Source organism: Orcinus orca, chromosome 18 (assembly GCF_937001465.1).
Source record: "Orcinus orca chromosome 18, mOrcOrc1.1, whole genome shotgun sequence".
Lineage (NCBI taxonomy): Eukaryota > Metazoa > Chordata > Mammalia > Artiodactyla > Delphinidae > Orcinus > Orcinus orca.
In genome coordinates this window covers 60,861,286-60,886,303 of record NC_064576.1, presented here as the reverse complement: position 1 = coordinate 60,886,303, position 25,018 = coordinate 60,861,286, and the positions used below count along the sequence as shown (strand labels likewise).

General features: G+C 38.6%; 1 protein-coding gene across 3 annotated transcripts in view; it reads left to right on the top strand.

Annotated features, from left to right (window-relative positions):
- Positions 1 to 25,018, top strand: part of KPNA3 (karyopherin subunit alpha 3) — a 91,671-nt gene that overhangs the window by 14,381 nt on the left and 52,272 nt on the right. The window contains exon 1 of one of the 3 annotated variants that reach the window (XM_033436876.2): positions 1,881 to 2,279. The exons of the other annotated variants lie outside the window; for them this stretch is intronic. Within the exon in view, the coding sequence (XP_033292767.1) occupies positions 2,238 to 2,279 (42 nt within the window). The 5' untranslated portion in view covers positions 1,881 to 2,237. Of the gene's footprint in view, positions 1 to 1,880; positions 2,280 to 25,018 lie in introns of those variants that run through there. 3 annotated transcript variants of the gene reach the window in all.

The window sequence follows — 25,018 nt, the reverse complement described above, 5'->3', positions numbered from 1 at the left end:
CTAAGGAGCCAGCGCAACCAAATAAATACATAAGTAAATATTTAAAAATAAATAAAGAAATAAATACAAAAGAGCCCCCTACAGAGATCCACCTTGTCGACTATCAGGTAAAATAAAAGAACATATTTTAGAGGAAATAATATCCACAGGACTAAAAAAAAAAATGCCGTCAGAAAATGTAGAGTCTGTTCTTCCAGGGGAAAGTGCAGTGAAACACGGTATGTTGTAATAGATGTTCTGTTCCCCTGCACAGAGGTGCCTGCTATCACACTCTAACGAAGTATTAGGTGCCTGCCTATCACACTCTAACGAAGTATTAGAATGCTTTAGTAAGACATGGACAAAGTTGTTGCAAAAAGTTGTTTGCAAAGTTGCAAAAAAAGTTGTTGATATTTACTCAAACATGGGTGTTTCAGTATTCACTTACAGAACAAATCGCTGGCCGCAGGAGTTAGTTTCTGCAAAAATACCCTGGTCAGTAATTTGTTAAGAACGTATAGGCGAAACTGGCATTCAGTCCTAGATTTCCTACTTTAAAATCCTGTGCCCTGAATAACCATTCTCCTACTTTGCCTCAGGGTCCCTGCTCAAGGAAGATTAGTCTGGAAATGATGTAAAAGCAAACAAATAATTACTATAATGGAATTATGTAGAGAGTACAGTGGGCACATAGGGAAAGAGCGTGGGTGAGTCAGAAAAGGCTTCATGGAGATGATTGTGCCTAAGCTGAAGCTAGAAAAATGTGTAGTTATTTCTTTGGTAGTAAACCTTTGGTGGGCCTGGAAGTAAGAGACAGCATCATATGCTCTGGGGAACTAAATTCATTCAGTATTTCTTACAGGTGGAGTGATTAGAAAGTTGGAAAAGATAGGCTGGGGCCAGATTGTGAACAAGCTTTACTGTGGGGAAAATTTTAAATTGGGAAGTGGGTTTTGTGCATTGAGAACTATTGCTTTGGTTGTACTGTAGGAGATAGACTGGTGAGGGTGGGAAGAGAGCTTGGGAGGAACAGTTAGAAAACTCTCAGGGGTCTTAGAGATGGATGGTCTGACTAATAGCACTGGCATTGGGAGCCAAAGGCAGGAAGTTATCAGAACTATTTACTTGGTATGTTTTACCTTCTAGAACAGAGGTTAGCAAACTTCCTCTGTAAAGAGACATAATATTTTAGGCCTTGAGGGCTGTACAGTTTATGTTACAACTGTTCAACTCTGCTGTGAGCATGAAAGCAGCAAACACAATAGGGAAACAAAGCTTATTTAAAAAATCAGGTGGAGGGCTGGATTTGGCTCACAGGCCCTATTTTGCCTACCCCTGTTCTAGGATGATGTGACCAATGGTGAAGGTTGGGAAAATAGTTTAAACAGAAATTAGAGTGTTTAAGAGAATATAGATAAGGGCTCGTAGGGGTAAGAAGAAAAGAGGACTAGGAGGAAAGAACCCCAGGAACCACATCATTTTAGAGGACTAGTGAGTGCCACTGAAGAATGAGTCTGTAGGAAGCTTACAGCAAAGAGTCGCATCAGAACTTTAGGGGAGGAACTTCCCTGGTGGTGCTGTGGTTGGGAGTCCGCCTGCCAATGCAGGGGACACGGGTTTGATCCCTGGTCCGGGAAGATCCCACATGCTGCGGAGCAACTAAGCCCGGCACCACGACGACTGAGCCAGCGCGCCTAGAGCCTGTGCTCCGCAACAAGAGAAGCCATCACAGTGAGAAGCCTGCACACCACAACGAAGAGTAGCCCCCCACTCGCGGCAACTAGAGAAAGCCCGCGCGCAGCAATGAAGACCCAATGCAGCCAAAAAATAATACTAATAATTAAATTAAATTGAAAAAAGAACTTTAGGGGAGAAGAGTTTCCTGAAAAAGGGTTAACAGTTGCAGCATTAAATGCTGCAGAGGAGAGGTATGATGAGGACCTGAAATAAGCCGTTCATTGTGGTTGGGGGCTGGTGATTAAATGGAAAGCTCAGAGAGTGGTGGAGGCTGGGAGCTAGGTTATAATAGGGTGAGGAGTGAGTCAGAGTTGAGGTAGTAGATGGAACCAGTCAGTAGAAACTCAGTTTAAAAATTTGGTACTCATGGGAAGGAGGGACCACAGGTTAGCTTGAGGAGGAAGTATGCGTAAAAGAATTATTTTTGTTGTTTCTCGGTCGTTGAGAAGTATGGGATTGACTGCTGTTTGTGAAGAAACTGGAGCAAAACAGACTTAAGGACCTGGCTAGAAAAGGAATAAATGATTGAGCCTGGAATACTGGGGAGCTGTTACAGATGTGAAGTAAGAGATATATGTTGTGGTTAGGTTTTGAAGGGGCCTCAGTTGGAAAGGACTTGGAAGAAATAGAGATAGAAGTAAGGATGGGCTGCAGTAGGGTATGGAAACTGGAACAGATTATGCCTGATGGCTTCTGTTTTCTCTGACAAAGTTATCTCCAGAGAATAAAGAGTCTAAGAGAGGTAATACTTGAAGAAAAGGTGTTTGGGGGAATACGAAATATCTAGGAAAAAAAAAAAAAAAAGCTGAGATAAGTACAGTCATCCCTTGGTATTGGTTGGGAATTGGTTCCAGGAGCCCCCTTGGATACCAAAATCTGTGGATGCTCAAGTCCCTTTAAAAATGGTGTATGGGGCTTCCCTGGTGGCGCAGTGGTTGAGAGTCCGCCTGCCGATGCAGGGGACACGGGTTCGTGCCCCGGTCCGGGAAGATCCCACATGCCGCGGAACGGCTGGGCCCGTGAGCCATGGCCACTGAGCCTGCGTGTCCGGAGCCTGTGCTCCGCAACGGGAAAGGCCACAACAGTGAGAGGCCCACGTACAGCAAAAAAAAAAAAAAAAGTGCATGTAATACAGTGAATACAGTTGGCCCTTAGAATCCAAGCAGACTGACAGTACTATAGTGTTATTTTGGTAATGGCTTTGAACAGTTTTCAGTTCATTGCATCAAATTTAGCTATGAAAGCATCATGGATTATAGTTAGAATTGTTAAGCCAAATATAAAGTGTAGAAATCATACTCACTTGAATCATTAAAAGATTGAACTAGCAAGATGCAGAACTTTAGTCCAAACCCTTTTTCTCACAGATGGTGGAAACTGAAGGCGTAGAGAAATAATGAATATTGTCCACTCACCTAGTTGATAACCAGGTTTTCTGATTCTAGTACTTGGGTAACACAGCACACTTAAAAAGAAAAGCAATATTTTAGAAAACTTTGAAACATACAGTGGTAGAATAATACATGGAACTTCTGTATACCATTTTAAAATAGTTATAATTTTTGGCCAGTCTTGTTTCATTTCTTTTACTACCCACTATTACCCTTCCCTGGAATATTTGAAGCAAATTCCAGATATCCTGTTTTATATATCAGTATTTTAACATGTATGTCTAAAAGGTAAGTCTGATTCTGACAACAATTCCAGTGTGTGGATTTTTTTCCCCATACCAAGCAGTTCTCCGACACCAGCTGGGTTTCCTACAGTTCAGCTAAATTCTGATGCCACCTACCTGGAGATAGCCTCAGATTCCATGGGTTAAGGGTTCAGTCCTACAAGACTGCTCCCCACCCCCACCCCTGCCTGCCTTTGATCAACTGGCCATAAACCTCCTTGTGTTGGGTTACTTTGGCTCACAGACCCCGGGGAAACATTTTGCTTACTAGATTATCAGTTTGTTATGAAAAGATACAACTCAGAAACAGCCAAATGGAAGAGGTGCATAGGGCAAGGTATGGGGGAAAGGAGCAGACCTTTCATGTTCTCTCAGAGTGCACCAGTCTCCAGCATCTCAGCGTGTTCACCAACCTGGAAGCTGTCCAGACCCTCACCTTCTGAGTTTTTATGGAGGCATGATTGATTAAATCGTGGGCCATTGGTGGTAGAACTCAATCTCTAGCCCCTCTACCCTCCCCCGAGTTTGGGGGGTGGGGCTAAAAGTTCCAACCCTCTCATCACAGGTCTGGCATCCAGCCCCCAACCTTAGGTTACCCGAGGTGATCCCAAAGTTGCCTCATTAACATAACAAAAGACACCTTCACTGTGCTCTACACTTAGGAAATCCCAAGAGTTTTAGGAGCTCTGTACCAGGAACAGTGGACAAACACCAACTGTATATTTCATATTATAAATCACAATATTGAGGTCAGACATATGATATTATTATACTTAAACAAAAACCCAGACCAGTAATTGTCATGTCATTAAATACCCAGTTAAAAACACACTTTTGATATGAAATTTCAAAGTAAAAATACCCACTATTATACTGCACATTTATAGACCAAAAGGAACCTTCTCGGTCAGTTGTTTGGGGTTGGGATGTGACATAGGAAATTAATATTTTAAATAATTTTTTCCTCTCTCCAACTAAGAAGAGAAGTAAAAGAATAATCCTGTCTCTCTCAAAATAGTTGATGATAACAGGTAGTTAATTTGTAACTTCCAAAGATGGTATACAAATTATTATAGAATGAGGAGACTTTATGAAACTAAAGCCTTTTTGAAATGAAGATGACTCTAATAAATGCTATACTTTGTAAGAAAGTTGTTAAAACACTTTGTGTCTCTGAAACAGCTTGATGTATTCCAGTTTATTATACCTTGACTAAAAAAACACACAACAAAAAGTTTTCTTATTAAATGTAGAAGCGTTAAATTACAGAGAGACAAAGTGGGACACCAGTGAATTTGTGTTATAGACGCTTCCTTTGTTGAAATAGTGTATACTCTTTCTTTGCATTCCCTATCTTAGAATTGCGAAGGTAAATATCCAGTTTTCCAAACATCTTTGTGATGTTTTCAGAGGGTATTCAGGTAGACACTGTAGTCATTTTTCTTTATTTAAGATAACAGTAGAGAGACAGAGGTAGAAAGCTGAACAGAGAGAGTATGGAGGAAGGTAGCTGGACAGACATGGAAATAATTACATTGTGTAGTACATCTACATGTTCCTCTCAAAATTCAAATGTGCAAGAAAAAAGTAGGTAGCATGAAAAGGATGATCATGTTAACTAAGTATTGGGCTATATATATAGACGATAGAGATGCATACATAGATGATAAACAACCTAGCAGCTAGATGTTACACGGTATTAATCTGTGTAACAGAGTATCTTTGTAAATTTGAACTAATTTTGTTAATTTGAATCTAGTTCCATGAATATCATATATATGTATCTTGGTTTTGGAATAATGTATAATTAGGGACATTTATTGAGGCTTTTTTTCTTTTTAAACTTTGTAAAAATTTTTCATAACTTTAGCAACTGGTGTTTTAAACAAAAACATAGGCAGTAGATAGAATATTTGGGGAATGGTACTGCATGACATTAATTTGTATACTAATTCATATTAGTTAATTATTCACTTCTTAGTTATACTTCTATTTATTCTACTTACTATTAAAAATTAAATATTTTAAAGGGGAAGAGAAGATGAAAATACAAATCATGATTCTAAATAAGAAAATTTTAACATTCAGATATATTCACAAATTTGGGGGAGAAAGATTATAAACTGGTAATTCCAGTTAAGGCCCTCATATTGTTTAATGATAAAATGCAGATTTATTCTTGTATGAGAATAAATTCTCGTTGCCTAAAATCCTTTGGTAGGGGTGACAGTGATTTAAAATGCTTCCTTAATCCCCTTGGACAATTTAAAGTTACTGTTATGGACTGTGGCTGGTAGCAGCAGTGTTTTCAGTTTTGTGCTGAATTCTGGGAACATTGTTTTTGATTGGAATAAAGGAATTGATACTTGGATGTTAGAGTTCTGTAATGGCTGGACATTTTCTTTTGTTTTCTAAGTTTTGTGAACGTGGGGCTAATGCAAACTAACATTTTTGTGTATCCTTTGAAACATTGGGAAAGTGGAATATTTGAGAGTGTTGAGCTAAATCAAATTTTGGAATAGAGAGGGAGAAAGTACATGGTCTGTACAATGATTATGGTAAAATTCAAACAGCATTGTCGGTGAACATGACAACGCAACTTTAGATTTAACATTAGCTGTTCAAACTACCATTTTTTTGTTATTGTGGAGTAGAGGGAAATAAAAATGAATGAAACAAGATCTCTGCCTTCAAGGGGTATTTAATCTAACAAATAAATACAGCTATAGGTAACTATAAGAGAGATTGTGATTGTTTAATAAAAGTAAAGGTGGTTTGGGAACATAGAGGAGGGACTGGCCTTAAAGATTTGACAGAGCTTTATAGTGGAGATTACATGAACTGGGAATGTTTCATGGTTTGAACAAGAATTGTAGGTTTGATATATGTATAGCAGAAACAATTTTTTTATTAAGCTCATTTCTTGATGACAGTGTATCGATGACCTTCCCTCTGGTTTGCTGCAGTGACCCAGAGCATTAGCACGAGGGTCTGTTAGATCAGTGTTTCTCATCTCATGTGTTGCCCTAGGGGTGGCCAGCCAGGGATCTGAGTGGTGGAGCCCTTGCGGTCTTGTCCCTTAATCTCAGTCTGCTGTACAAATATTTGTGTGTGTGTGTGTGTGTGTGTGTGTGTGTGTGTGTGTGTGTATGTGCATGCGCTATGATGTGAAAGAGGCTGGGAAGCGCTATTTCAGATTACTTCACACTTCTCTTCTGGTAATAAGTTCTTTAGTATATTGTTTAGCTTTTGTGAAAAACAGCTAGAATATTTTCATAATAACACATTCTGGATAAATTGTATTAGGTACCAGTGCAGACAGAATCTTCTAGTAAACTAGACATTAGCTCCATGCAGTGATTAGGGGGCCCTACCAGGTTTTTTAATTCTCAGATTTGTATTTGTGAACATGATGGCATTAAGTGAGGATATGATGTTTGTGGTCATGACTACACTTTAAATATAATGTGACCAAAATATTCCTCTGTATGCTTTTCTTCTGGTAAACATAGTAGGTACTAGACCTATTTCTGAGAAAACTATACTCCTCTCCGCAGAACAGGTACTTGGGAGGAAGGGAAGTTGGGCAAATTTGCTTACAGTAGGAACAGCCTTGAAAGGAAGTCCAAAGGCCCCTCCCAGCAAGAGGCAGAAAAGGGAGAAGCAGAAGACAAACTTAGTTTATAAGTTCTGAGTTTATAACGCAGAAGAAACCAGGCATCTGGACACCCAGGCCTAGGTGTTACAGGAGTGCCCTAGTTGTGAATGCTGCCAACTGTTGAATTCAGGATATAGCTGTAGATTTGGGGGGCTAGTATGGCTTGAAATACCCTCCTCCCACCTCCCCCCCACCCCCATTGTACTGAAGAGGAGAAATAGGAATCCCAGCTTTCTTCTTAGTGAAGGGGACTAAGATGGTGGTAGCAAAGGGATAGTTTTGGTGCTACAGACTTTCGGAATATGGTTACTTTTTGTTTGTTTGTTGTGGTTTTTGTTAGTGAAGTAGAAGATATCTGGTGTCTTGGTATTATAGGATCTGAAGAAGGACTCAGCACCTTCCTACACTTCTTTTTCAGTTCCTCTGCCTAGTAAACTTCAATAATGTCATTTTGGCTATATAACAGTACTGTAAATAAAATCACTTTATATAAAATAAATAAGCATAGCATTAAGTGTCATATAAACATTAGTGTATGTTTTATTTATAACACTGTTGTGGGTTAGTTATTGACGGCTTATAAATTTTTTGAATTACAGGGAATATTTATCAACTGCTACAGTGGTGATAAGAAACAGATCCAGTGCACAATATAGTATTACTAGGAGAAAAAAATTAGACTGTTATTGGTAATTATATATTATAGAAAAGTAAATCTTTGAGGCAATTTAATTTAGGAAGGGTTTTAAATAATTTGAGTACTTCTCAGTAATGAACTGATTTTAAATTACAGGGGTAATACACATATTGATAATATAAATTCAAAGGAGAAAATGACACATGTCACCCACACCTGCCACCTCTCTTCCTGCAAGTAACAACTGCTTTTAATAAACTTTGCTTAGGTATATTTATCCATTTTAAGTGTTTAGCTTGATGAGTTTTGACAAATAATTACTCCCTTGTAAGCACCATCACAATCAAGATGCAGAATATTTCTGTCCCCCTCAAAAGTTCCCCCATGTCCCTTTTTTAAAAAAAATCAGTTAATTAATTTTTGGCTGTTTTGGGTCTTCATTGCTGCACGCCAGCTTTCTCTAGTTGCGTCGAGCAGGGGCCATCCTTCGTTCTGGTGCTCAGGCTTCTCATCGCGGTAGCTTGTTGCAGAGCATGGGCTGTAGGCGTGCGGGCTTCAGTAGTTGTGGCGCACGAGCTCAGTTGCCCTGCGGCATGTGGGATCTTCCCAGACCAGGGCTTGAACCCGTGTCTCCTGCATTGGCAGGTGGATTCCTAAACCACTGTGCCACCAGGGAAGCCCCCCCCGCCATGTCCCTTTGCAGTCAGTCCTCCTTTTCCCCCAGCTGCAGGCAAATACTAGTGTGCTTTCTGACATTATAGACTAGTTTGCCTTTGCAACAGTTTCATATAATGTAATCACAATACATACTCCTTTGTGTCTGGCTTTTTTGTTTGTTTAATATAACATTAATATCATTTTGTAAATCAAACTTCTTCTCAAGTGTGACTTAATACTGAGATATTGGGCTGGCCAAAAAGTTCGTTCGTTTTTTCCTGTCCACTGTTACAGAAAAACCTGAACGAACTTTTTGGCCAACCCAACATATTTATATTCCAAAATGCTAAAGGATGGTTTTCCTTCATTTCACACAACACTCCCCAATTCTTCTCTTAACGTCTCTGCCAGATGATCATCAAGTTTCTCCCATCAATGAGGGTCTCACAACCACAAGAGGCACTCATTTTGACAGTTCCAAATGATTTATAGTCCCTTTATGGATAAAACTGATACACAGTCTATTTGACATAAAATTCCTTCCCCACAACTTCCTCCTGGCATTTCCAAATACTGTACTCTGGATTTTCACATCATGAATCGGTTTTAATATCTACAAGGCAATTCCAAAAGCACCTTTAAAAAATAAAAATAAATCAAGCAGTTAATTTAAAAAAAACAAAAAAACCCCAGAACTAACAAACAAACAAAAAAATATTGGTTTGTTTACTTGGAGTTAATTCTTTTAAATTGCCGACCCATATTCCATTGTATGAATATATCACAATTTGTTTATCCATTCACTTGTTATTGGATATTTGGGTTCTTTCCAGTTTTGCACACTTATGAGTAAAACTGCTATGATATTTGTTTACAAGCCTGTGTGTGTGTGTTTTCTTTGGATAAAGACCTGGGAGTAAAATGGCTTGGTTATATGGTAAGTATGTCTTTAAATTTATAGGAAACTTTGAAACTCATTTCCAAAGTGGTTGTAGTATTTTACATTCATATCAGCAGTATATGAGTTCCAGTTGCTCCACATCCTCACCAGTATTTGCAGTCCTTTAAATTGTTGTCATTTTAGTGAGTGTATAGTGGTGTCTTGTTATGGTTTTAATTTACATTTTTCTCCTGTGTTTCCTTCTGAAATTTGTTAGTTTCACCTGTTACATTTAGGTTTATAATTCATTTTGAATTAATATTTGATATACTCTTAGATAGGGGTTGATGTTTTTCCAGCACTCATTGAATAACTTTGGTACTTTTGTTGAAAATCAGTTGATCGTATAGGTATGGATCTATTTCTGAACTCCATTCAGTTTTATTGATCTGTGTGTCTATCCTTATGTCATTACCTCACTGTCTATTACTGGAACTTTATAGTAAGTCTTGAAATCAGCTGATGTAAATCTTCTAACTTTGTTCCTCCTTTCAGGATTGTTTTGGCTACATAACAGACATCTGTATATCATTCATGCAACAGCAGCAGAATACACATTCTTCTCAAGTTCACATGGAATATTCTACAGGATAGATCATGTTACATTAGGCCATAAAAGAAGTCTCAATAAATTAAAAAAATATATTAAAATCATACTAAATATGTTCTCTGACCACAGTGGAATACAATTAGAAATCAATAACAAAGAAACTTGGAAAGTTCACAAATAATGTGGAAATTGAATAACACATTCTGAATAACCAGTGGGTCAAATAAATCGCAAGGGAATTAGAAAACACTTTGAGATGAATGAAAATGAAAACACAACATATCAAAATTTACTGGATGAAGCTAAAACAGTACTCAGGAAAATTTATAGCTGTAAATACTTACATTAAAATAAAAAGTATAGGGACTTTCCTCATGGCACAGTGGTTAAGAATCTGCCTGCCAATGCAGGGGACCACGGGTTCGATCCCTGGTTTGGGGAGATCCCATACATGCCGCGGAGCAACTAAACCCGTGTGCCACAACTACTGAGCCTGTGCGCCTAGAGCCTGTGCTCCGCAACAAGCCACTGCAATGAGAAGCCCACACACAGCAGCGAAGAGTAGCCCCCACTCGCCGCAACTAGAGAAAGCCCGTGCACAGAGACGCAGACCCAACGCAGCCAAACATAAATAATAAATGAATAAATAAAAATAATAAAAAAGTATAACTGAAATGAAATAGAAGAGAAAAACAATAGAGAAAATCAATGAAACCAAACGTTGTTTCTTTGAAAGTATCAACAAAATTCACAAACCTTTAGCTAGACTGATGAAAAAATTACCTTACAGAAATAAAACAGATACTAAGAATACTGTGAACAATTATAAGCCAGCAAACTACATAACCTAGATGAAATGGAAAAATATCTAGAAAGACACGTACTACCAAACTGACTCAAGGAAATAGAAAATCGGAATAGACTTTGTAGCAAGTAAAGAGATTCCATTCATAATCATAAAACTTCCCACAAAGAAAAGCCCAAGACCAGAAGGCTTCACCGGTGAATTCTACTAAATGTGGTATATCCATTCAGCAGCAAAAACAAGTACTGACATATGCTACAACATGGATGAATCTCAAAATCATTATGCTAAGTAAAGAAGCCAAACCAACAGAAGGGCCACATATTATGATTCCATTTATATGAAATGGCCAGGCAGTCAGATTCATAGATACAGAAAGTAGATTTGTGATTGCCAAGGGATATAGAGTAGGTGTATGGGGAATGAATGATAAAGGGTATGTGGGTTTTTTTGTGGTAGGAAAATGTTGATGGTTGCACAACTCTAAATATATTGAAACCCACTGAACTTACATTTCAAAGGTGAATTTTATGATATGTGAATTATATCTGAATAAAGCTATTACTAAAGAAAAAGGCAAATTATGCCTAATACTAGCACAAATTACCTTGCTTAATGAAGGCATTCAGAATGGAAAACTGCATGTAGTAATAAGAGTAACATGGCGTTCTGTCTTCCAGTAATGCTGCAGTACCTTAGAGTTATTGAACAACTATAAAGTCTGGACAAAATATATATATATATATATATATATATATATATATATATATATTTTTTTTTTTTTTTTTTTTTTTTTTTTTTGCGGTACACGGTTCTCTCACTGTTGTGGCCTCTCCCATTGCGGAGCACAGGCTCTGGATGCACAGGCTCAGCGGCCATGGCTCACGGGCCCAGCCGCTCCGCGGCATGTGGGATCTTTCCAGACTGGGGTACGAACCCGTGTCCCCTGCATCGGCAGGCGGACTCTCAACCACTGTGCCACCAGGGAAGCCCCCTGGACAAAATATATTAAAATTTTCACTTAAAGGTACTGATCAAAAGCAGGCAGAAACTGGAGGCGAGCCGCTTCTTAAAACATAACCATCTGATGAAATTTGTGAGTTAGTGGGTTTTAGTAAGAGGGTCACTCTATAATCGTCCCACTTCTTGGTGCAGAATACTACAGCCTTATTGGCTCAAAGTATAAGAGTACAGAGTTCCAGGCTGACAAAACAGCCAGAAATCCTGGAAGATCAGGAGCTATAAAGAGAGTGAGTCCTAAAATTTGATTGTAAGATCTGCCCAAATGCTTGGCAATCTGCTGTATTATGCATGCACATGTGGTGTGCACACGTGCACGCACGCACACACACATGCACAAATGCTGGGCCATTTAGTTTAAGTTGAGTAGTAGAACATTAATTCTATATAGATTGTTTAAAGTTAAAGATTCAAATTGTAATCCCTAGTGAGAAAACTAATAAAAAAATAAAAAGGCAAACCTAAAAGGCTAGTAGAGCAATCAAACAGAATACTAAAAAAAATTGATTAACCTAAAAGAAGGCAGGCACGTGGGAATAGAGAAACAGACAAAAAATAGATGAGACAATAGAAAACAAAAATAGGACAACAAATGCCTAATTTCAGCCCCATCAATAATTACATTAAATATAAATGAACTAAAGTACTCTAATTAAAAGGCAGAAATTGTCAGACTGGATTAAGAAGCAAGACCCAACTATATACTGCCCACAATAGCTGCATTTTATTTTTATTTATTTTTTGGCTGTGTTAAGTCTTCGTTGCTGTGTGTGGGCTTTCTCTAGTTGCAGTGAGCGAGGGCTACTATTTGTTGCGTGCACAGGCTTCTCATTGTGGTGGCTTCTCTTGTTGTGGAGCAGGGCTCTAGGCGCGCGGGCTTCAGTAGTTGTGGCTTGTGGGCTCTAGAGCACAGGCTCAGTAATTGTGGCTTGCGGGCTTAGTTGCTCCGTGGCGTGTGCGATCTTCCCGGACCAGGGCTCGACCTCATGTCCCCTGCATTGGCAGGTGGATTCTTAACCACTGTGCCACGAGGGAAGTCCCAATAGCTGCATTTTAAATATAAAGATACAAGTAGCTTGAAAGTAGAAAGATGAAAAATGATAATAGAGGTATGTACATTTTGGACCTTGATTTTGGTTATATATAAGGTAGATATGTTTGCTTTTAGTACTCACATTGATATTTGATGAGTTACTAAAGCATAAGTTTGAATGAATGGCTTATATATGTACACCTACTTTGTAGAGTAAATAACAAATCGTATTTCGTAGACATCATGAAGGACCATTTACTGCAAATACTTTCACTGTACTGTCCCAGGGAGATAGATCATGATATCTTCATTTCTTAAATAAGGAATCTGGAGTTCAGAGAGGTTAAGTAATGTGCTCAAGATCACATAACTAGTGGCACAACCATTCAGGTACTCTTTCCATTGCATCACTCTTGTAGCTTTAATACCTTAAAAAGGTACATAGAAATATGGTTTTTTAATAGTTTGAGTCATATTCACTAAGGCTTATTTTTTTAAAAGCAGCTCTTTGAGGTATAATTAACATACAATAAACCGCACATATTTAAAGTACACGTTTGATAAGCTTTGACATGTATATTCTCATGAACCCATCACCACAGTTAAGATATTGAATATATTCGTAATGTGTAACAATTCTCCTTTCTCTATTTTGGGTAGCATTCTTGCATTAAATTATTTCCTGGTATTGCTCTAAAATATAAAACTCTTTGAAACATAAAGACCTATCGTCTAGTCCTATCTTTCCAGCCCTCTTGTGTTAATCAGGAGAACTTATGTTTTAAAGGAATCCCATTGCAAAGTTATCTGTAAAGTGAAAAATTCGCTCAGTTTTTTAAAATGCCAGCTGAGTACTGGCACAAAAACAGAAATACAGATCAGTGGAACAAGATAGAAAGTCCAGAGATAAACCCACGCATATATGGTCACCTTATACTTTGATAAAGGAGGCAAGAATATACAATGGAGAAAAGACAGCCTCTTCAATAAGTGGTGCACAGCTACATGTAAAAGAATGAAATTAGAACATTCCCTAACACCATACACAAAAATAAACTCAAAATGGATTAAAGACCTAAATGTAAAGGTAGACACTATAAAACTCTTAGAGGAAAACATAGAATACTCTATGACATAAATCACAGCAAGATCCTTTTTGACCCACCTCCTAGAGAAATGGAAATAAAAACAAAAATAAACAAATGGGACCTAATGAAAATTAAAAGCTTTTGCACAGCAAAGGAAGCCATAAACAAGACAGAAAGACAACACTCAGAATGGGAGAAAATATTTTCAAACAAAGCAACTGACAAAGGATTAATCTCCAAAATATACAAGCAGCTCATGCAGCTCAATATCAAAAAAACAAATAACCCAATCCGAAAATGGGCAGAAGACCTAAATAGACATTTCTCCAAAGAAGATATACAGACTGCCAACAAACACATGAAAGGATGCTCAACATCACTAATCATTAGAGAAATGCAAATCAAAACTACAATGAGGTATCACCTCACAGTGGTCAGAATGGCCGTCATCAAAAAATCTACAAACAGGGGCTTCCCTGGTGGTGCAGTGGTTGAGAGTCCGCCTGCTGATGCAGGGGACACGGGTTCGTACCCCAGTCCGGGAAGATCCCACATGCCGCGGAGCGGCTGGGCCCGTGAGCCATGGCCACTGAGCCTGCGTGTCCGGAGCCTGTGCTCTGCAACGGGAAAGGCCCCAACAGTGAGAGGCCCGCGTACCACAAAAAAACAAAACAAAACAAAAAACCCAAAAACTCTATTATAGGTCATGTACAGATACCAAAAATATAGTCTTAAGTCTCCTAAGAAATTCAGTAATAGAGATATCAGAGAGTGACTATAAAATAAATATTTAATTTATTTAAAAAAATTAATTTGTTTTATTTATTTTTGGCTGTGTTGGGTCTTTGTTGTGCACAGGCTTTCTCTAGTTGCGGCAAGCAGGGGCTACTCTTCGCTGCACGGGCTTCTTATTGTGGTGGCTTCTCTCGTTGTGGAGCGCGGGCTCTAGGCACGTGGGCTTCAGTAGTTGCGGCACACGGGCTCAGTAGTTGTGGCTCATGGACTCTAGAGCACAGGCTCAGTAGTTGTGGCGCACAGGCTTAGTTGCTCCGCGGATATGAGATCTTCCCGGACCAGGGATTGAACCTGTGTCCCCTGCATTGGCAGGCAGATTCTCAACCACTGCGCCACCAGGGAAGCCCTAAAATAAATATTGTAAAATGATTGAACCATTGAAGGAGGAATCAGAAGCATTAGGGAAAAAACCAAGATACTACCAAAGTAGATTAGGAGTATTTGAAAAGGAATTTCAGCTAGAAATGAGAAATAAATCATTGACATTAAATACTCAGTGGACAGGAGAAGTGGTAGGATTAAAATTGGAAATGCTGATTACAACCTGTAGAAAAGGGAAATGAACATAGATGACTATACTTTGTGATACAAACTGTGCCAAGTTCTTTTGTAAGTATTCATTTTATCTAATTCTCAGAACCACTTTTTGAGTTTAATATCCCACTTTAAAAGAGTACTGTTGTCTACAGGTAGGGTAAAAACAGTAGGTGAAGCAAGATCAGTGAGGAAAATGATGAACTCAGTTTTGAATATGTTAAGGAACTTGTGGGATGTTTTGGGAAGTGATCCAGAAGACACTGCAGCTCAGGAGAGAGCTCTGGGCTTAAAGTTTTAAGGTGCTTAAATTCCGAAAGTTGTTGGACTAGCAGAATATATCAAAATTTGTGTATTTACAAATACAGTGGTTTATTTAAAGGATGCTGGCTAAAGGGAACTACAGTTGAAGGGATGATTCAAGCCTGACATCTGGAATTTACTGTCCATGTTGGCTGCCTTTTCATCTCAGAAATTAAGCCTCCTTACAGATAGTCCCTCCCTGTCCTCATCACACATTTTATTCATTTCTCATGAGTAGCGGCTTAAAAAAAATTTAGTTTTAATATAAACTATCATAAACTGGTAGGGATAATTCCTTTAACTTCATTTTAAACTAATTTGATATTGTCTTGGGGGATTATCCTTGAATGAGGTCTTCACATATGATTAGTAGTACTGTTTTAACAGTTTATCAGTCAAAAGTAATGGTTCGTTAATCAAGACTGTGTGGTACTGGTGTAAGGAAAGGCGTATAAATCAATGGAATATAATTAAGAATCCAGCAATGAACTTACATTTACAGTAAATTGATTTTTCAACAAGAGTGCCAGAGCAGTTCACCAGGGGGGAAAAATAGTCTTTTCAACAAAAGGTGTTGGGACAACTGAGCTGGACATCCTCATGTAAAGGAATGAAGTTAGGCCTCTACCTCACACTGTTAACTCAAATGGATCAAAGACCTAAATGTAAGATCTAACATATTAAAAACTGTAGAAGAAAAAAAGTAGGTGTAAATCTTTGTGACCTTGGACCAGGCATTAGTTTCTTAGGGACAACATCAAAAGCACAGGCAATCACATAAAAAATAGATAAACTGTACTTCATTAAAGTAAATATTTGTGCTTCAAGGGAGGTCATCAAGAAAGGGAAAGAGATCATCAAGAAAAGAAACCCACAGGGCTTCCCTGGTGGCGCGGTGGTTGAGAGTCCGCCTGCCGATGCAGGGGACACGGGTTTGTGCCCCGGTCCAGGAAGATCCCACATGCCGCGGAGCGGCTGGGCCCCCGAGCCATAGCCGCTGAGCCTGCGCATCTGGAGCCTGTGCTCCGCAACAAGAGAGGCCACAGCGTGAGAGGCCCGCGTACCGCAAAGAAAAGAAAAGAAAGGAAACCCACAGAACGCAGGAAAGTATTTGCAAATTATGTCTGATAAGGGACTTGTATCTAAAGTATATAAAGGACTCTTAAAACTCAATAGTAAAAGGCCAACCCAATTCAGAAATGGGCAATAGACTTGGATAGACATTTCTCCAAAAAAAATATACAGATGGCCAATAAGCTCATGAAAAGATGGTAAATATCATTGGTCACAATGAGATGCCACTTCACGAAACCTACTAGGATGGCTAAAATAATAACAGATAATTACAGATGTTGGTGAGAATGTGGCAAAACGAAAACCCTCATCATTGTTGGTGGGATTGTAAAAATGGTATAACCTCTTTGGAAAACAGTTTGGCAGCTTCAGAAGGTTAAACATTGAGTTACAATATGATGCAGCAATTCCATTCCCAGTTGTGTACCCCAAAGAAATAAAAACATTTCTCCACAAAACTTATTCATAATAGTAAAAAAGTAGAAATAATCCAAATGTCTGTCAGCTAACGAGTGGATAAATGTGGTATATCCTTACAATGGAGTATTATTCAGCAACAAAAGGAATGTAGTACTGATAAAAGGTAACAACATGAATGAACCTTGAAAACGTTATGCTAAGTGGAGAAACCAGTTACAAAAAAATATAATGTATGATTCTATTTATATGACTGTCCAGAAGAGGCAAATCTTTAGAGACAAAAAGTAGATAAATGTTGCATAGGGCTGAGGTGGGAGTTGGGTAGAATGGGGAGGTGACTGCTAAAGGAAATGAGGTTTCTTTTTGTAGTGATGAAAATACTCTAGGGACTTGCCTGGTGGTCCAGTGGTTAAGACTCCCTGCTTCCATTGCAGGGGGCAGGTGTTCGATCCCTGGCCTGGGAACTAAGATCTCGCGTGCCGTGCAGAGTGGCCAAAAATTTTTTTTTAAAAAGAAAAGAAAAAGAAAAAATACTCAAATTGATTTTGGTGGTGGTTGCACACTCTGTGAGTATACTAAAAACCATTGAATTTGTCCACTTTAAATGGCGCAGTTGTGTGGTTTGTGAATTTATATCTCAAAGCTGTTGTAACAACAGCAAGCAAAAGGAGCAATGGTTCCACTGTGATATATTGACTAATTGCAACCTAGACTCTACATAGGTAGGCAGAACACTATACTGTTTTAAACACCAGATAAAAATATTTCCCTATATTTAAAGATTAACTAAATGTTTCCTAATACATATGTTTATAACCTTACTGAAAAGTTGCACATCATTACGTTTCAGAATTCATCAGTAAACAAACCCAGATGATTCAATTATTAGTATGTAGTTGATAAGTGAAGCCATGGAAATATAATATTCTAGACAGAGTTTGTAGAGTGAGTAGATGAATGGCCTACAGGGTTATAGACAGAACATAAGGGAAGAACATCATGCATGGATGAAGAAGAAGGCCAAAGAGGATGGTATTATGGAAGTCAAGGAGGTAAGAATGAATGGTTAACAGTGTTCTCCTGCATAGATGCCACATAAGGACTGTGTTTCATGAATAGAAGATTGCTGATGATGTTAGCAAAAGCAGTGTAAATGGAATTTTATGGGAGCTGGCTAAGTGAATGGAAGTGAAGAAGTGGAAAACAGTGTAGACTATTCTTTAAAGAATTTTGGTTAAGGAAGACAGTAGTCAGAAGAAAATGTAGGTTGAGGAAGAGGTTTTTTTTTTTCTTTCTTTTTTAAAAAATATGAAAGAGACTTGAGTTGACTCATGATGTTGAGAAATAGAGGTTGAAAAATGGGAGAGGGGATATTTGATGAAGAAAGACCCTGTCGGGCTTCCCTGGTGGCGCAGTGGTTGAGAGTCCGCCTGCTGATGCAGGGGACACGGGTTCGTGCCCCGGTCCGGGAAGATCCCACATGCTGCGGAGCGCCTGGGCCCGTGAGCCATGGCCACTGAGCCTGCGCGTCCGGAGCCTGTACTCCGCAATGGGAGAGGCCACAACAGTGAGAGGCCCCGTGTACCGCAAAAAAAAAAAGAAAGATAGACCCTGTCACTGTGTTAGAATGAAAGGAAAGAAGGATGTTTGAAGATGCAGTTTATTGGGGATGGGATTGAGGAGGAAATGTGGAGGTGCAGTGCATGAAATGAAGTTGAGGGAATTGCTACTATCTAATGGTTTCTTTTTTCTTAATAAATAGAAGGCCTGACAAAAACAGAAATATTGATTAATAGAATAGGATGGAAAGCCCAGAGATAAACCCACACACCTTTGGTCAACTAGGAGGCAAGGATATACAATGGAGAAAAGACAGTCTGTTCAATAAGTGGTGCTGGGAAAACTGGACAGCTACACGTAAAAGAATGAAATTAGAACAGTCCCTAACACCATACATGAAAATAAACTCAAAATGGATTAAAGACCTAAATGTAAGACCAGACACTATAAAAGTCTTAGAGGAAAACAGGAAGAACGCACTTCCACATAAATCACAGCAAGATCTTTTTTGACCAACCTCCTAGAGTAATGGAAATAAATAAAATAATAAGTAAACAACTGGGACCTAATGAAACTTAAAGGCTTTTGCACAGCAAAGGAAACTATAAACAAAGCCAAAAGACAACTGTCAGAATGGGAGAAAATATTTGCAAACGAATCAATGGACAAAGGATTAATATCCGAAATATATAAACAGCTCATACAGCTCAATATTAAAAAAACAAACAATCCAATCAAAAAATAGGCAGAAGACCTAAATGGACATTTCTCCAAAGAGGACATACAGATGGCCAAGAGGCACATGAAAAGCTGCTCAACATCACTAATTATCAGAGACATGCAAATGAAAACTACAGTGAGGTATCACCTCACACCGGTCAGAATGGCCATCATCTTAAAATCTACAAACAATAAATACTGGAGAAGGTGTGGAGAAAAGGGAACCCTCTTACACTGTTGGTCGGAATGTAAACTGATACAGCCACTATGGAGAACAGTATGGAGCTTCCTTAACAAACTAATAGAACTACTGTGTATGACCCAGCAATCCCACCACTGGGCATATACCCTGAGAAAACTATAGTTCAAAATGGTGCATGTACCCCAGTGTTCATTTGCAGCACTATTTACAATAGCCAGGACATGGAAACAACCTAAATGTCCAACAACAGGTGAATGGATAAAGATGTGGTACATATATACAGTGGAATATCACTCAGCCATAAAAAGGAACGAAATTGGGGAATATCACTCAGCCATAAAAAGGAACAAAAATGGGTCATTTGTAGAGCTGTGGATAGACCTAGAGTCTGTTATACAGCGTGAAGTAAGTCAGAAAGAGAAAAACAAATATCGTATATTAACGCATATATATGTGGAATCTAGAAAAATGGTACAGATGAACCTATTTCTAGGGCAGGAATAGAGACGCAGACATAGAAAACAGACATGTGGATGCCAGGGGTGGTGGGGGAGGGAACGAATTGGGAGATTAGGATTGACATATATACACTGCCAAGTGTAAAATAGCTAGTTAGAACCTGCTGTATAGTATCGGGAGCTCAGCTTGGTGCTCTGTGATGACCTAGATGGGTGGGATTGGGGGGTGTGTGGGAGGGAGGGGGTATGTGTATACATATAGCTGATTCACTTAATTGTACAGCAGAAACTAACACAACATTGTAAAGCAGTTATACTCCAATAAAAATAAACAAACAGAAGGCCTGGTTTTCTGCAGAGAGGAAGGAGGGTATGGAAAAGGGGGCTTGAGAGCAGTAGCTTTTTGTACAAAACCTACCTAGGGAAGGCTGGTAAGATTTCCAAACAGCAAGCATTGAGAGTTTAATTGAGATTGGAGACCTATAGTTGATAATACCCATATTGGAGGTTGAGGTTTGTTTTTGTTTTCTCTTGCAACATTTAGCAGCCCAGCTTTTGCAGTGAGACTTGAAGTGACCCAAGGTTAGCTTTTTGCCAGGGCAACAAGATTGAAATACAAGGGGCAAAGGTGTTGAAGTATGAGGACTATGTGAGAATGAAGCAAAAACAGGAAGGGGTTAATAAATTGGGAGAAAGTCAAGGAGCTAAGAGACTAAAGTAATCTTTGTGGATCTAGATCAGTCTGTCAAATGGCTAATTAATGGGAAATTGTTTAATGCCTTAATTGGATGTAGGGAGAGTTTTGCCACTAGGGTCAGAGATTCTTCAAATTAGAGAACATTGTACATAGTGTTTAAGGGAAAGTCTACCCATTTCATATTAAAATGTTGACCGTTCCAGAGTTTTTGAATGAAATGTAAAACATCCAAAATTTATCCTGATTGGCCTGGCAGATCTCTGGCTGGTTCTTGATGAAAGGATTGCTGGAAACTTAGAAAAAAAGAAGAACCTGTACCTGGCCAGCCTGTTGAACTGGGCTGTTTGAAGTGTTGCTGAAGACACCAGGGATGTGGTCAGAACTTGGTTTGGAGAGGAAAACTAAGCCAGCTGCTAGTCGTTATTGATTATAAGGGCACTGGTGACAGAAATGAGAATGGGCACAAGGTGATATGGTTAAATGGTATAAACCTTTTCCACAGCTGGGTAGAAGCAGTGGTCTTGAAGTGGTATGGGGATAGATGCAACATTGATGCTGACACATGAGGAATATGGAAGCATCATTAATGATGATGAAGATAGCTAATATTCTTTGAGGGCTTTCTATGCCACGCACTGTTCCCATTATAAACATTTAACATGAATTTGACTCATTTGTTGCAATAATCCTATGAGGCACTGTTATTATTTCATAGAGAAAGAAGCTGAGGTAGAGAGACCAGTAACATTCCCAGAGTGTCATCAGCTTTGCGCGTGGGAGAGCCAGAATTTAACCCTAGACCGCTGACTCCAGAGCAAACGTTTCTAACCACTGTATTGTGCCATTGTAGGATAGTGCACTCATGTAATTTGTACAATATGTATTCAGTGTGTGTTGAATAATTTACATTAAACCTTAGAGGAAAATTGTTCAGTATAATTTTGGATACTTTCTAATTTAATGATAATTTTGTTGGATATTTTATGGAAGAAAATAAAACCTAGAGCAGTGATTAAGAGTGTGGTTCCTTGGGCCAGCAGCATCAACATCAGCATCGTCTGGGATCATTTTTATTTTATTTATTGATTGATTGATTGATTTTTGGCTGCGTTGGGTCTTCATTGCTATGCGCGGGCTTTCTCTAGTTGAGGCGAGCGGGGGCTACTCTTCGTTGCGGTACGCGGGCTTCTCATTGTGGTGGCTTCTCTTGTTGCGAAACACGGGCCCTAGTCACGTGGGCTTCAGTAGTTGTGGCACACGGGCTCAGTAGTTGTGGTGCACGAGCTTAGTTGCTCCACAGCATGTGGGATCTTCCCAGACCAGGGCTCGAGCCCGAATCCCCTGCATTGGCAGGTGGATTCTTAACCACTGCACCACCAGGGAAGTCCTCATCTGGGATCTTGTTTGAAACAAATTCTTAACCCTTACCCCAGACCTGTTGCTGAGAAATCTGGGAATGGAGCCCAGCAGTGTGTGTTTTAACAAAGCCAGTTTATTCTGATGCAGGCTAAAAATTTGAGAAGTACTAACCCAGAGCAAAGTGTAGTATGAGAAGGTGAATGAGAGTTTGAATTAGACTGGAGTGATACTGAGATTGTCAGTGTTTTCTGGATCACATTCTTAGGACTGAAATCTGATGGGGAATTATTAGTATTAGTTTACACTCTGCATGACTCCAGTTTGGTGTGTTGATGCTGCTGGTCACAAGTGAGATGGGAGGCAAAATGTCAATGGATCACAACTATTGACAACTCAAACGCATGGTTGTATATCAGTAGTGCTATTTTCTTTCTTTTAAACATTAAAAAAATTTTGTAACATTTGATATACAAAAATAGATAATGTAGATATAAGTTTTGAAGCAATAATAAAAGAGATATCCATGAATCCAGTACTCAATTTAAGAACTAGAACAAAAGCTATGTCTCTGATTCCCATCCCTAGCTTCCTAGTAATCCACGCCTAAGTAGTGACATTCTTGTTCAATTCTCCTGTCGCTGTACTGGCCATGGCAGGACTGGGGGACTTGTACCCTGGGGGTTGGGCCTCTGTGTTGTAGTGAAATTGCATGTGTGACTCCAGAGCCAGAGCATGTGTGATTTAATTCCACATATAAAAGAAAAAAAAAAAAGTAAGCCACTGTCATAAATATGTGTAAATCATTACTTTGCTTTTCCAGATTTACCATATATGTCTGTATCCTGAAATAACATAGCATTTAATTTTGCTTGCTTGTTTTTTTATATGAAATATTCATACTGTATTTGTAACAGGAAAAGATAAAAAAATTTTTTTAACATTTCTGGATTCATTTGTGTAGCTGTAGTTCATTCATCCTCGTTGCTGAGTAATTATTGTCTCACAATTCCATTTGTTTTCTTTTTAATGAACATTTGAGTTGTTTTCAAAATTTTTTGCCATTACAAACCAATGATGCCAGAAACCACTTATATATATCTCATGATGGGTATATGTAAGAATTTCTGTAGGATTTATATACCTTGGAGTAGAATTGTTGTGTACTTGGGTATTTTTCATCTTTACTATATTTTGCCAAATTTTCTCCCCAAAATGGTTGTACCAACTGACATCTCACCAGTTGCTCTACATCTTCATGAACACTCGGTGATGTTATACCTACTAATGTTTTGGCGATCTTGAGTGCAAAATGGTGTCTCACCGTGGTCTTAATTTGTATCTTCCTGAGTAATGAGGTTGACCACCTTTTCATGTTGGCATTATTGTTTTATCTTCTTTGAAATACCTTTTCTTGTCTTTCTCCTGTCTTCCCAGTGATGTATGAGTACTTTGTATATTCTGGATATTTATTAATTATTGTTCATGCTTCAAGTATTCTTCTGGTTTGGTTTCTTTTTTCACTTTCTGTGTGGCATCTTTCAAAGAACAGAAATTCTAAATTTTAATGAAGTTATTCTTCTGGTTTTAGCATTTTTGTATTCTGCTTTTAAGAAATCTTTCTCCACTTAGGGATCGTAAAGATATTTTTCTTTAAAAACTCACTGTTGCTTTTATAAATTTTCAAACCATCTGGAGTTGACTTTTCTGTATGGTGGTATAGTAGGTATCTAGATTCTTTTTTTCCCCCACATGGATAATTATTTGGCTCAGGACCATTTATTGAATGGCCTTTTTCCCAGTTGTCTGCAATGCCATCTCTATCATATCGAGTGTCCATGTATGTTTGGGTTTATTTGAGGGATATCTTCTATTGGTGAATTTATTTTCTACTCTAATCTGTATATACTTTATAATATATCTTTAAAAGTTAGTAATTTTTAAAATTACAGCTAAACATAATTAATAGTAGTAACTTAGTATTAAATATCCAGTGTTCAGATTTCCCCAGCTGTCTTTTATATATAACACACATGAACACGTGCTAATGTATGTATAAATCACATTATAGTTTGTTTGGATCAGTATCCAGATAAGGTCCATGTATTGTGATTGGTTGATATGTCTTTTAAATCTCTGTCAATCTATAGGTTCCTACTCCATTTCCCAAGCCACTCCCCCTTCCCCTTTTGCCTTGTTGCTTGTTGTTGTTAGAGAAATGGGGTTGTTTATCCTGAATTTTGCTGATTGCAACCTCTTGATGTTTAGTATGTCCTGTTCTTTTTATTTCCTGTAAATTGGTTGTTAAATTTAAAGGCTTTGTACCCTTCCTTCCTTCTTTCTTTCTTTCTTTCTTTCTTTTTCTTTCCTTCCTTCCTCCCTCCCTCCCTCCCTCCCTCCCTCCCTCCTTCCCTCGCTTCCTTCCTTCCTTCCTTCCTTTCTTCCTCGCTCCCTCCCTTCCCCAAGTCTGATTTGTATGTGGTATTATATACTATTAAAAAAACAAACATTTTGAGATATAATTCACATACATTTTCATATCTGCTCAGTATGCTTATTTTTAGCATATTCATACTAAATATGAGTTGTGCAACCATCACCATATCCAATTTTAGAATATTTTCATTACCACAAAAAGGAATGTTGCGTCCTTTAGGATTCATTCCCCATTCCCTCCTCCCCCCCCAACTAATCTTCCTCCCTTCCTTCCTTGCTCCCTTCCTTTCCGTGCAGCTAGGCATGTGGAATCAGGGATCAATACCTGTGCCCCCTGCAGTGGAAGCGTGGAGCCCTAACCACTGGACCACCAGGGAATTCCTTAATCTACTTTCTATCTCTATAGATTTGTCTATTCAGGACATTTATATAAATGGAATCATATAATATGTAGCCTTTTGTGACTGACTTCTTTCATTTAGCATAATGTTTTCAAGGTTCTTGCATGTTATTAGTATACGTTAGTACTTCATTCCTTTGTATTGCCGAATGAGTTTCCATTGTATGGATATACCACATTATATGTATGTATTCATCAGTTGATGGACATTTATTTCCACTTTTTGGCTATCGTGGATAGAGTTGCTATGAACATTCATGTACAGGTTTTTGTACAGGCATGTT